This window comes from Gossypium hirsutum, chromosome A06 (assembly GCF_007990345.1).
Source record: "Gossypium hirsutum isolate 1008001.06 chromosome A06, Gossypium_hirsutum_v2.1, whole genome shotgun sequence".
Classification (NCBI taxonomy): Eukaryota; Viridiplantae; Streptophyta; class Magnoliopsida; order Malvales; family Malvaceae; genus Gossypium; species Gossypium hirsutum.
Genome location: NC_053429.1, coordinates 118424682 through 118439467, shown reverse-complemented (window position 1 = coordinate 118439467; position 14786 = coordinate 118424682). Strand labels below are relative to the sequence as shown.

The 14786-nt window shown below is 33.9% G+C and overlaps 1 protein-coding gene across 1 annotated transcript; it reads right to left on the bottom strand.

The window, feature by feature from the left end:
• Window positions 1-2696: 2696 nt before the first annotated feature.
• On the bottom strand, window positions 2697-3209 carry LOC107963434 (cysteine proteinase inhibitor 1). Its single transcript, XM_016899955.2, has one exon. It carries the CDS (start codon window positions 3141-3143, stop codon window positions 2784-2786), a length of 360 nt encoding a protein of 119 aa, XP_016755444.1. The 5' UTR covers window positions 3144-3209; the 3' UTR covers window positions 2697-2783.
• Window positions 3210-14786: the final 11577 nt, after the last annotated feature.

Genomic DNA, 14786 nt, shown 5'->3' with positions numbered 1-14786 from the left:
GCTTAAGCCTGAATCTGAATTTGACTGTTTATGTGATTTCTGTATGTTTAGCATGTCTATTTCTGTTGGGTTACACACTATGTTTACGAAAACTCATATCCGTTTGTTTGATTTGTTCAGGTAATCCATAGGCTTAAGCGGATCGGTGCAGTGGAGTCTTACGGTGATCACAAGTTTGCAAACTGACTATAAATAATGGTTTTTATATAGTTAATAATTATTTATGAGAGTTTTGTAATTTATGGACTCTCTGAACTGTTTGGTTTATGTTGGTTTTGGATTTTCGATTTGATTCTTTATTTGCTATGATTGGCTAAAAATATGGTTTTAACTAAACAAAGGTTTTCTGAAAATACAAACAGGATTTTTTTTTAAATATAACAATTTCTAAGGCTTCCCTTGTAAATCATGTTTTGGGGCAAAATAATTAATTAAATAGCGTTTTTAGTAATAACTATAAACGAATATGAGTTACAAAGCGTTATCGAAATAACTCTGTTTTCAAAACCCTTCTCTATGATATCTCCAGATTTGACCACAATGTCTAGATCGGGTTTGGATGTTACAGAAGTTTTAACAAAGTAATTAAGCGATTTTTAATGGGAATTAATAAAAAATAATCAAAAGATAATATCGGATACATTGTGATATTATCATCTAATTTACTAGTGACGTATCTATCTATACTTATATCAAGCTTCTGATTGAATTGATGCCATAAGTCAACCGGAAACCAACTTAGTTAAGATATTGTTAAAATACCCTTTTTATATAAAAAAAAACAAAGATTAATACGGATTCTTTCTTTTGACTTATATATTTACAAAATCCCTTAAACTATAATGATTTATTTAAATAAGCCTTTATAATATTTTTGTACCTAAATAAGCCACTTTTCTTTAATCTATACTCATAAAAGCTCTCGTCAAATAATGCCAAGCAACTAAAGATGAGGGCTTTTATGAGTATAGAGAGGGGTGAAGCCAAGAAAAAATTTTAGAGGGTTAAAATTAAATTGTTTATATCTTTATAATTTTTAAAGGAATAAATTATATTTTTATTATTTTTAAGAGGGTTAAAGTATAATTTTACCTTTACTAATTTAAAATTTTTAAAAATTTAAATGGCCAAAATAGTTAAATTTCTATTTTAGGGGCCCTTACCAACCCCCTAAATCCGCCTCTAAATATAAATTAAAAAAGGGACTTATTTAAGTACAAAAATATTATAAGAGCTTATTTAAATAATTTATTATAGTTCAAGGGTTTTTTTAATATACAAGCCTAGTCTTTTTCATGTTTTGAATAAAATAATATTATGATGAGATTTGAATTTGGAGTACATGCATATTAAATATTTAATTTTATTATTTCAACCAAAGTATCATTTTATTTTTATATGAAATTTTAATTAATATATATGTTAAATAATTATTTTTCACTTATGTTGTGAGTGAGTCATAAATTTAGGGAATAAATATCAAAATTATACTTGAACTTTAGTCCAATATACAGTTTTATGCATAAACTTTGATTTTATGCAATTTTATATATGATAATTTAATTTGATTCAATTTTCACAAAACCACTAACAATATTATCAATATAGCATCATTTTAAGTTTATATATATATAAACAAATAATTATATTAATCCAATATAAAAATAAATAAATTCTTTATTTCTTTAAATGTATACAATTGGATCAAAATCAAAGTTACATGTATGCATATGAACCAATATTATTCATGTATATGATTGCACTAAATCACAATCTATGTATTAAATTGCACATAAAACTAAAATTCCTATTAAAAACACTAGAAATCCTATCACACATGTCTACATGTGGAAACCATAAATTTAGAACGCAAATACGTGTTTAAAAAATATACAATAAATAATAAAGCATATAGTTTAAATACTAAAATGTCAATTGAGTTTAGTCACGAATCAGCTAAACATTAATTTAATTGTAAAATTATTAAGATATTTTTATTTTAAAAGATAATTAATATTATTATTTTGAAAATCAAATACAAGACTACTAAATTCATTCTGACACTATTAACAATCATTCGTTAAAATATTTTTAAAAATATATTTTTTAATATAATTTTTTTTCATTCACATACATTATGAATATGATAAAATCTAATATTTTTAATTTCAAATTTTAAAAAAGAAAGTAATTTCGTGTCTAAACTATAATGTAATTTTTAGATTAGTTTTTTTTAAAGTAATCTTTAGACTACTAATTTTATCTGATCTTATTAATAATAAAAAATTGGCATTAATATCACTTTTTTTTATATAACTAAAAAATTAATAATTTATTACCATCTTTGACAAAAACATGTCTTTAAAAATAAATTTAAAAATTAAGGTATAAGCTAAGCAGTAGCACTAATTTAAGCAAATTTGAAAATGGTGACATAAATAAGTTAATTTATATAAAAAAAATCATTTGAGAAATTAAGCTGAATTTCTAAATAATTCACTAATATGATAGTGTAAGACATAATTTTATTCTCTCTTCTAAAAATACGTCTTATAATCAAAACTGTGAAATTGCATCCTCCAGAATATATTTTTCTTTCTAAAAACAACGTACCTAGATCGATAAAAATTTTTGAAAATCAACATATTTTCTCAAAAACTTTTCAGCAGATAACCCTAAATTAAGCAACGTAAATATGTATTAAAAAGATTTTATTCTCCGTAACATCGGAACATAAAAGGATAATATGACATACATGAACAACCATAGCATGATAATAAAATCTAACCCTTGACGAGAGTAAAGGAGGTAAGATTTCTGAAATTCAGCCACGACTTCTCCCACACCACAGCCTGGTATTTCTTAGCCATGCTTCCATTCTTTGCCTTCAAAACCAGCCGATAGTTAATCCCGGCCACCACCTGGGTTTCACCTTTCACCACCTTCTGCAAAATTAAACTCGAGTTTGACTGCTTGTTATACTCATCGACGGCAAATTCTGCAATCTCCATCACGTGAGGGTCCTTGATGTCCTTGATCGGTGTCCATCCTCCGAAAAGATGGCCCTTTTCGGCGTTGGAGAAAATGAATGGAAGGAAAAGGAGGGATAGCGAGAGGAGCACGAAACGTGAATTTTGCTGCATCGAGTCTCTGTTTAGTTTCTTTTCGGAGTGTCTTTGCCTTTTGGGTTTGAATTTAGAGTCATTTTATTTATATGGGTGAATGGCACACGGGTTTTAATTTATGGCGACTGCACCCTGACATTGATTGACATTACGGTGGAGCCACGCGGTGGTCAGGTCATTCAGTAACGCGGCAAAGCCCAAAACTGGAACCCGCCGAAAAATAGACAAAAGTGGAGCCAATAGATTATGATCATCAATTAATTTGAATAAATAATTAAAAATATTTCAACTAGTATTTTTTCGCTGCTCTATGCTGGGGTTTCAACAAAAATTTAAAACAAAATTATGATATTTAAAAAAAAAAAATGAAAGTTTTGTTTAAGGGATATTAAAATCATACATAAATTAAAATTTTTAATTTAATATGTAATTATATACATAAATTTTAATTTTGTTTATACATAAAATTTTTATTTAATCCAATTCTTATAAATTATTAAGACAATTATTGATACTACATCATTTTATATTTGTATATTACACAAAAAATATTTATGTTTATCCCATATAAAAAAATTGATGTATTTCTTTCTTCAATTGTTTTGATTGAATTAAAATTAAAATTTCATATATATATTTAAACTGTATAAATACACCAAATTAAAATTCATATATTAAATTACATATTAAATTAAAATTTATGAATAATTTTGATATTTATCTTTTTTTTTAATTAACATATTTCGATCTCAAAAACACATTATCTAAATCAATTAACAAAAAGAAATTGGAAACCATATAATAGGGATTTAAGCACTCTTTAGGGTTTCTCAAATTCGAATTTCAAATCAATTTTTTAGATTATAATAACTTTTTACGTCGTTTTAGGTTTCATTGTTCGAATTCATGAATGAAACCTTAAATCAATAGGTGTTGTAGGACCAAATTTATGTCCGGGCCCAAAGCTCACAAACCCAAACCCAAATACACTACACAGCCCAATTAATTTATGCCATGACCCAATACAAGAAACCATCCACTACCTCCATCACCCCCACACCCTACTAAATCATCCCACTAACTCCATCACCCCACTAAACCATCCACTATCTCCATCACCCCACTAAACCATCCACTATCTCCATCACCCCACTTGCCTACAAAAAGAAAGGGCAATCAGTTGTAAAAGTTGGCTATAAAAGCCATTCAAAACTATTGTACAAGGGGGGAGTTCTTTTTTGGAGATTAATCAAATATCAAAGCAAAAGAAGTTTTCTTTGTCTATTATCGTTTTAAGTTCTTTATTTGTTTATTGTTTTCCTTTCAATTTTATTTTATTTTCTTATACGAAAGTATAAATAAAACGAAGAAGCTTACCCATTTTAGAATTACCGAAAAATAGTTTTTTTTGAGGTCCGACTGCCGTGCACGGTGGCGCCGACGGCGGCCCGTGGGGGTCCGATGACCGGGGCAAGGCCGGACCGATGGCCGGATTTAGAAGGGAGGGGGAGAGTGTTATTTTTAATATTGTTATTATTATATATTATTATTATTATTATTATATTATACTTATTTTATTACTGTTACTATTATTTTGTATATATTTATTATCATTATTGATTTATTATTATTATTAGAAACATATTTTTATTTTTATTATTTTTATATTATTATTTTTATTAATATATTATTATTGTCTTCTATTTTGTTGTTGTTATTATTATTTTAATCGTTATTACTATGTTTATGGTTATTGTAGCATTATTCTATTATTACTATTATTATAGTTAATTAATTCTACATTTTCATTACCCTATATATTTTCTTTTTATATTTATTTTATCCCTCCATATGTATATATATTATCGTTTTCACATTATTATTTTTATGTATAGATCCTTTCTTTATCTATGTATATATATATATTATATTTTTATATATACAATTTATTTCTTTTGAAGATCCTGTTTTAAAACTATACTCTGTTTATTTTGACTATTTTCTTATTATTAATATGTGTATTATAGGAATCATTTTTCCTATTTTCTTCTGTTTTATATATTTATATAATTGTTTTTATTTCTTTTGTTTGTACCATTATTAACATATTACCACTACCATTTTATTATTTGTCATTAAATCTTTTTTTTTGTCACTATGTTTTATTGTTAATATGCATCGTTCAGCTTATTATGGTAATGTTATTTGTATGTAACATACCATTATTTTCGTTTTTTTTATTTTAATTGCCCAAATTAATTTATTCACGGATTTATTCTCAATTGTTTTTAAAATAATGGCAATGTTCGGTATTTAAAGACTTCAAAGAATCGTGCCCTAACGTACTGGGTTTCGCTTTCTTTGTTTGTCTTGAATATTCGGATATCCTCTTACCAGTTCACTCTAAAAAATTTTCAAAATAAAGGCAATGGTCGGTATTTAAAGAATTCAAAGAATCGTGCCCTAACGTACTGGGTTTCGCTTTCTTTGTTTATTTTGAATATTCGAATATTCGAATATCCTCTTAAGGCTAAAACGCATGTTTAAAAGGCAAGCTCACAATTGAGGGTAAAAAATCTTGTGTCCTAACGTACTGGATGTAATGTTTTACCTTGAGGTGAGATGGTCTTTAATACACATTTGACTTACCTAAATGTTTTAAAAGCCAATAAAAGAAGGATCGCGTTTTGAACTCTGTCCAAATCTTTAATTTTCGACATTAAGACACTAAATAATCAATCAAGTACCAATTTTTGGCGTGTCGATGGTGCTAGTCCTTCCTCGTACGTAACTGACTCCCGAACCGGTTTTCTATTTTCGCATACCAAAATCGTCATTTTGGAAAATTTATTTATTTCTTAAAACGATCGTGTTTTGAGGTGATCCAATCACACCCTATTAAAAACAATTGGTGGCGACTCCCAACTTTTCATTTTCAAAAGTCGATTTCCCGTTTTCAAAAAAATAGTTTCGATAGCTTGGCGATTCCACTGGGAAATCAGAGAGTCGAGCTGTAAATTGATTGTTTTCTGTCTTCTTGTCAAAAATTAGAAATTTGGTTTTTAAATCTACGATCCTCTCATTGCATTTTTTGTGTCTTTGTCGATTTTTATCATGTGGGTTTTACTTTATTTGTCGAGTCTTTCGATATATTCTTGCATCATATTGTATAACCATTGTGGTCACACCTTTTAAGTGGAAGTGAGGAATTATGCCTTCGTGAGGTTTTCACCTCCGAATGGGCTAGGGGATCGCTTCCGGGATACATCCGTACCTATGTCTTCGTGAGGTTTTCACCTCCGCATGGCCATAGGGAAATGTATCCCCCTGAACCAAACTTGGTCCATATGAGCCTATAATGGGTGAGGATTGAGGAATCTGCTGGTTTAGGTACCCCTTTCTTTAGAACTGAACCACATATAGTAAACCCTAGGAGCCTACCCTAGTTAGGGCTACGCCAAACCTTAGTAGTTACCCAGATAGGTGTTCTAGGTTGTTTATTTCTCCTGTACTAACGTATTTCATTTTGTTTATGTTTACACCACATTGCATAGCATTTTTATCATAAAAAGGAGGTGTCGATTCACGGTTCGGTTACTAATAGAAAGTTTTGCCATGGAGAGCGAATTCCTTGATAAAGTGGAGGATAACGTGGTTATCCAAAAATGGTCAGAGAGCACACGATCAGAAAAGGGCGGTAGAGTTGGAGAAGGCACTACACTAGTATCGTAGTCGTAACTCGATAATAGAATTTAACGCCAAGCCGTATATGTAATCCACTTTATGTAAAAAAATTTATTTTCCAGTAAAGTTTTCTAAATGGAATTGAACCAGAGTCGACGTCTTCTTTTGCATTCATCCTATGCATTTGCATTACATCACATTATGTGCATTAATTCAAAAATGAACCCTATTAACTAGAGGTTATTTCTAGTTACCCTGGAACATCGCTATTACACTCGAAGAAAGACAAAAGTCATGGACCAAAGATTGGAAAGACTTAAACAACTTCAAAGAGAGATGCAAGTCCAGTTACAAAGGCAAATGCAAGAGCAACTGGCGAGGGTACGGCAAGATATGAGAGACCAAGTGCTAGAGTTTCAAAGGAATATGATGAATCAGTTGTCTCAACTGTTGACTAAGGGGCTAGGAAAAAGGAAAAGCTCCATGATCAATGCTGGAAAGGACAATGAGGAGCCTCTCTACCCCGCGGATTATACCCCGACAAATGATCAGACACCACTTGAGGTGTATACACGAAGGCCATCTATTACAATCAGGCCCCAGCAGTTTCAGGCCGGTGATTCAGTGCATCTGAATTACCAAAATGGTTCAGGCGCTAATTTGAAGAATAATTAAATTAATCCATTATCTCCGATCTCGATGAAGAAACAGAAAAGACAAGGGTGGAGCTCTCGAAACAATTAGAATACCGATACAAGTGGTTAGAGAAAAAGTTTAAAACAATGGAAAGTGTTGACTATTACTATGGAATTGATGCTAAGGATTTGAGCTTAGTTCCAGATTTAGTGCTTCCCCCTAAATTCAAAACTCCAGAGTTTGTAAGGTATGACGGGACTAGCTGTCTCAAAGCTCACATCACCATGTTCTGCAGATGAATGGCAGGCTATGTCAATAATGACCAATTATTGATTCACTGTTTCCAAGAAAGTTTGGTTGGGGCAGCATCTAAATGGTACAACCAATTGAGCTGTACCCAGATCAATACATGGAAAGATCTAGTACAAGCTTTCATGAAACACTATAGTCATGTGACGGATCTGACTCCTAATAGGATCACTTTACAGAGCATGAAAAAGAAACCGAATGAGAGTTTCAGGCAGACGCCCAAAGATGGAGAGAGATAGCAACACAAGTCCAACCGCCTCTCTTGGAAAAGGAGACCTCAATGCTTTTCATCTATACCCTGAAAGCCCCGTTCATTGATTATATGTTAGGAAGCACTGCTCTGAGTTTTTCAGATATAATAATGTCCGGTGAGATGATTGAAAATGCAGTAAGAAGTGGAGGATAGATATGGCAGAAAGCATTAAAACTCAGATAAATAAAGAGAATGAAGTGAATATCATGAGCATGCCATCCAAATTGGTTAACATAGACCAGTCAAGGGCTGTAATCACTAGTTATCAAGGCTCTTCAAGGTAGGAATTCAACTTGAGGCCAAAGTTTACGCCTATCCCGATGTCATATAAGGAATTGTATCAGAATCATATCGGGGAATCTGAATGATATATCCGAAGAGGGAGCTGAGGAATAAAAGTCTCCAAACTTTTGCATACTTAGGAGTGTTTTGAACAATGGGACTATGGAAGAAATCCCCTCATTTTTAGAGCTAATCTATAGTAATATTCAAAACACACTTGTTATTTTAAGCTTAGAAGCAACAAGAATCTTTTGTGAAATAGGCTCATGTTCAAACATCTTTATTTTTAATAAAAAAATGCACTTTTGTATCTCATTCTGAGCAAATATTCTTTTATTCTTTCATTTCATTCATAATCATGACATACAAATAATCATCCTTAGAATCATTTATTCTTTGGAAATATGCCTTTGTACCTACAATAGGTCCCCAGATATCAACGATAGGAGCAATGCTATAACTGACTCCCTTTTGGGGTGAGATATGTGTTTAAGCAGATCTCAGGACTTTGAAGATGATAGAGATTGTAGTTTATTTCTTGATTTGTTAAGGATGGTAGAACAAGATAAAAAAAACAGATCCTACTCTACAAATGGTTGGTGGATATTATAAGCAAGAGGCAAAGATCAAAACCAACATCACCATAAAACAAAGCGAAACGTCATTGAGTTATTCCCAATTCAAAGATGTTTTCACATGATCGCATCAAGATATGCCTGGGTTATTAAGACGTGAAGATGCTGCAAGGTGTTTGAACAATATATGCTAATGGTTTTATGATGGCCAGGCTAATCATGGGATTCGAGTTCTGCTGGCCCACCGTAAAAGGGAATTATATCAGTTATGCCATAAATGTCAGATGGAGGAAGATAAGACTTATGTGCCTCATCCATTTCTCCACAGATTTTCTATATGTGGGGCATGGATATTATGAGGTTGATCTTGTCAAAAGCTTCTAACCGATACTGACATCTTTGGGGTCGTCGATTACTTGTGAAAATGGTGAAAGTCAGTTCATATGGCCAATATTACTAAGTCCACGGTCATCAAATTCAAAAAAAAACAAAAGGAAAAAAACAAAAAAAAGAAGAAAAGATGCCAAAAATATTATATCTAGCTGCACAATGTCTAAAGTATGTAGTTTGTTCGAAGATCAGACGCTATATCACAGTGCAGCAAAAATAGCAAAAAAAATCGTGGAAGATAACTGAGACTTGTAAAGATTGGCATAAGGAAGTGACCTTTTTACCCTTTATCCTTATCGAACATCGGCCAGGACTTTAGCTGGGGCAACACATTGCTCATTGGTTTATGGGATAGAATTAGTTTTGAAGATGAGATTCCTTTTCTCCGAGTCTTGTTAGAGCTGAAGACAGAATGGATCCAATCCTGATAGGATCAATTGAATTTGAAGAGAGAGGGTCGAAAGCTATCTGTCGAGGTCTAATGCACCGAAAATGATTGATGCGAGCTTACGATAAAGAGGTCTATCCTCGAGAATTCTACGAGGGGAACTTGATGTTGAAGAAGATCCTTCCTATACAAAAGGACTTCAGAGAAAAGTGATTGCCGAACTGAGAAGGACCTTATGTAGTAAGGAAAGCCTTTCCTAGAGGAGCATGATATTAACCGAAGCGGATGGCAAGAACTTGCCCAATTTGGTGAATTCAGATTTAGTCACTATTAGAAGTTTCAAAAAAAAATAAAAACTCACAAAAAAAGAAAAAGAAACAGGAGAAGCCAAGGCGAAAACCCGCAAAGGGCGCCTTTAGACCAAAGGGGATTTGAGTTGAAAACCCAAAAAGGGCGACTCAAATTTGGATCAAAATAGGGCATATAGTAGTCTTGCTATGCCTAAACTAACAATGAAGAAGTATGCTACGTCTGGGGGCATTGACAAGGTGTTCAGGATCCCTTAAACACAGATTGAGCTTAAAGTGATCCTCAAGAAGTGGGTACAGAGAAGTTCAAGCTGCGATATCTGGGGTACCTAGCTTTCCATTTTACCCATTTTTGGATTTAATATCTTTGATTATCTTATTCTTTTCAAGATACATCTCAATAAATTTTTTCTTTGCATTTTGCTATCATTGGTTAACTTACTTGCTTCGAGCTATATTTTGGGTCCGTTGTTATGATCTTTTTCAATTATTTTGTATTGAAATAATGATTAGTGGACTAATAACACTTTCACAAAAGAAGTTTTACATATTACTCTGGAAGTTTCTAAATAATACAAGAACCTGAAACAGAACTATTGTTTAGAACTCACCAAGCCTAAGGGTTGGAAATATTGAAGAAAAGATGATTATCTTTTTGGACTCTTTATTGGTTGAACCAAAAGACAAGACATTTCATCAGTGATACAATCTCGAAAAATAACGAGCAATGGCAACCCAAGTGTAAAAAAAGGTTACCCTCGGAAAAAAAATGATACTCTGCATTTATGCAAATATCAGGCATATACATCTGGTCATTACACCTAGGGAATAGTGTAACAGATCAAACTGATTGAAGATGATACAAATCCTATACCTTTGAGTTGCAGCAAAATGGATGGAAGAAACCAAATGTTATTCCTTTGAAATTGCAGTGGGAGGCACAAACTTTATGTCTTAGAAGGTACAGAGGAAGGGACTCTGAAATTACAGCGGGGCAAGCTTGCTGAGCAAAATGTGATTGTTTCTTTGACTTTCTTGTCAAGAATACCAGCCGAACAAGATGGCAGTGAATACGTCAGTGATAATGTCCTGATGAATAACGAGCGATGATATCTTAAGCATTTAGAAAAAAAAAGAGCTCATGACATTTCTACATTCATATAATAGCACATCTAGTTAGGAGCATTTGATTCATTTCGATCATTTGACATAAGCATCACATTTAGTTAGGAGTATTTGATTCATTTCAATCATTGCATCCTAATTATCTGTCATAAGCATAGATACGTGAAACTGATTTTACAGATCATGTTCCTTAGAGGATAGTGCAGTGGAATCAGTGAATCCACAGGCCTTAAAACCTAAGCAGTAGGGAACAGGTTAAATGTGACAGATCTTAACCCCCTAAGCATTAGGGAAACAGATCGAAGGCGATGCGCCTTAACCCCCTAAGCAGTAGGGTAACAGGCTAAAATTTACAGATCTAGGCTCGCCGAGCAGTGGTGGAGCAGGTCGAAGACTCACCTTAACCCCTTAAGCAGTAGGGTAACAGGCTAAAATTTACAGATCTAGGCTCGCCGAGCAGTGGTGGAGCAGGTCGAAGACTCGCCTTAACCCCCTAAGCAGTAGGGTAAATGGCTAAAATTTACAGATCTGGGCTGTAAATTTATAGATCTGGGCTCGCCGAGCAATGGTGGAGCATGTCGAAGACTCGCCTTAACCCCCTAAGCAGTAGGGTAACAGGCTAAAATTTACAGATCTAGGCTCGCCGAGCAGTGGTGAAGCAGGTCGAAGACTCGCATTAACCCCCTAAACAGTAGGGTAACAGGCTAAAGTTTACAGATTTGAGCTCGCCGAGCAGTGGTGAAGCAGGTCGAAGATCCGCCTTAACCCCCTAAGCAGTAGGTTAACAGGCTAAAATTTACAGAGCTGGGCTCGCCGAGCAGTGGTGGAGCAGGTCGAAGACTTGCCTTAACCCCCTAAACAGTAAGGTAACAGGCTAAAATTTACAGATCTGGCCTCCCCGAGCAGTGGTGGAGCAGGTCGAAGACTCGCCTTAACCCCCTAAACAGTAGGGTAACAGGCTACAATTTACAGATCTGGGCTCACCGAGCAGTGGTGGAGCAGGTCGAAGACTCGCCTTAAACCCCTAAGCAATAGGGTAACAGGCTAAAATTTACAGATCTGGGCTCGCCGAGCAGTGGTGGAGCAGGTCGAAGACTCGCCTTAACCCCCTAAACAGTAGGGTAACAGGCTAAAGTTTACAGATTTGGGCTCACCGAGCAGTGGTGGAGCAGGTCGAAGATCCGCCTTAACCACTTAAGCAGTAGGGTAACAGGCTAAAATTTACAGATCCTAGCTCTCCGAGCAGTGGTGGAGTAGGTCGAAGACTCGGCTTAATCCTCTAAGCAGTAGGGTAACAGGCTAAAATTGCAGATCTCATCCCACTGGCTGGAGTGGAACAGATCAAATTTCGACAGATCTTATCTTCACTGAGCAGAAGTGAAGCAGATCAAATTTTGGCAAGTCTTATCTCCATGTAATGGCAATGGAGTAGATTTTAGCCGCCAGCCTTATCTTCATTGAGCAAGAGTGGAGCAGGCTAAATACTAGATCTTATCTTCGTTGAGCAGGAGCGGAGCAGATCAAATTTTGATGAATCTTATCTCCATGTATCGGCAATGGAGCAGATTCTAATCATCAGCCTTATCTTCACTGAGCAGGAGTGGAGCAGGCTAAACATACCAGATCTTATCTTTACTGAGCAGAAGTAAAGCAGATCAAATTTCGACAGATCTTATCTTCACTGAGCAGAAGTGAAGCAGATCAAATTTTGGCAAGTCTTATCTCCATGTAACGGAAATGGAGTAGATTTCAGCCACCAGCCTTATCTTCACTGAGCAAGAGTGGAGCAGGCTAAATACTAGATCTTATCTTCGCTGAGCAGGAGCGGAGCAGATCAAATTTTGATAAATCTTATCTCCATGTATCGGTAATGGAGCAGATTCCAATCATCAGCCTTATCTTCACTGAGTAGGAGTGGAGCAGGCTAAACATACCAGATCTTATCTTTACTGAGCAAGAGTAAAGCAGATCAAATTTCGACAGATCTTATCTTCACTGAGCAGGAGTGAAGCAGATCAAATTTGGGCAAGTCTTATCTCCATGTAATGATAATGGAGTAGATTTCAGCCACCAGCCTTATCTTCACTGAGCAGGAGTGGAGCAGGCTAAATACTAGATCTTATCTTCGCTGAGCAGGAGCGGAGCAGATCAAATTTTGATGAATCTTATCTCCATGTATCGGCAATGGAGCAGATTCCAATCATCAGTCTTATCTTCACTGAGCAGGAGTGGAGCAGGCTAAACATACCAGATCTTATCTTTACTGAGCATGAGTAAAGCAGATCAAATTACAGCAGATCACATCTCTGTGAAGCAGCAATGGAGCGTTTTGAAGCAATAAGGTGCGGTGGGTTGCGGCAAAGAAGACAAGACTCAGCCAGCCCAGGCAAATTTGGCCCTTCTAAAATCTTTGCTCTATTCTCGTTACACGACAATGAGCAAAGAGAGGCAGCTGTAGGACCAAATTTATGCCCGGGCCCAAAGCTCACAAACCCAAACCCAAATACACTACACAGCCCAACTAATTTATGTCATGACCCAATACAAGAAACCATCCACTACCTCCATCACCCCCACACCCTACTAAATCACCCCACTAACTCCATCACCCCACTAAACCATCCACTATCTCCATCACCCCACTTGCCGACAAAAAGAAAGGGCAATCAATTGTAAAAGTTGGCCATAAAAGCCATTCAAAACTATTGTACAAGGGGGAGTTCTTTTTTGGAGATTAATCAAATATCAAAGCAAAAGAGATTTTCTTTGTCTATTCTCGTTTTAAGTTCTTTGTTTGTTTATTGTTTTCTTTTCAATTTTATTTTGTTTTCTTATACGAAAGTATAAATAAAAGGAAGAAGCTTACCCATTTTAAAATTACCCAAAAATAATTTTTTTAGGTCCGACTGCCGTGCACGGTGGCACCGACGGCGGCCCGTGGGGGTCCGGTGACAGGGGCAAGGCCTGACCGATGGCCGGATTTAGAAGGGAGGGGGAGAGTGTTATTTTTAATATTATTATTAATATTATTATTATTATTATTTTATTACTGTTACTATTATTTTGTATATATTTATTATCATTATTGATTTATTATTATTATTAGAAACATATTTTTATTTTTATTAATATATTTTTATTATTGTCTTCTATTTTGTTGTTGTTATTATTATTTTAATCGTTATTACTATGTTTATGGTTATTGTAGCATTATTCTATTATTACTATTATTATAGTTAATTAATTCTACATTTTCATTACCCTATATATTTTCTTTTTATATTTGTTTTATCCCTCCATATGTATATATATTATCGATTTCACATTATTATTTTTATGTATAGATCCTTTCTTTATCTATGTATATATATTATATTTTCATATATACAATTTATTTCTTTTGAAGATCCCGTTTTAAAACTATACTCTGTCTATTTTGACTATTTTCTTATTATTAATATGTGTATTATAGGAATCTTTTTTCCTATTTTCTTCTGTTTTATATATTTATATAATTGTTTTTATTTCTTTTGTTTGTACCATTATTAACATGTTACCACTACCATTTACCACTATCATTTTATTATTTGTCATTAAATCTTTTTTTTTGCCACTATGTTTTATTGTTAATATGCATCGTTCGGCTGATTATGGTAATGTTATTTGCATGTGACATACCATTATTTTCGTTTTTTTAAATTTTAATTGCCC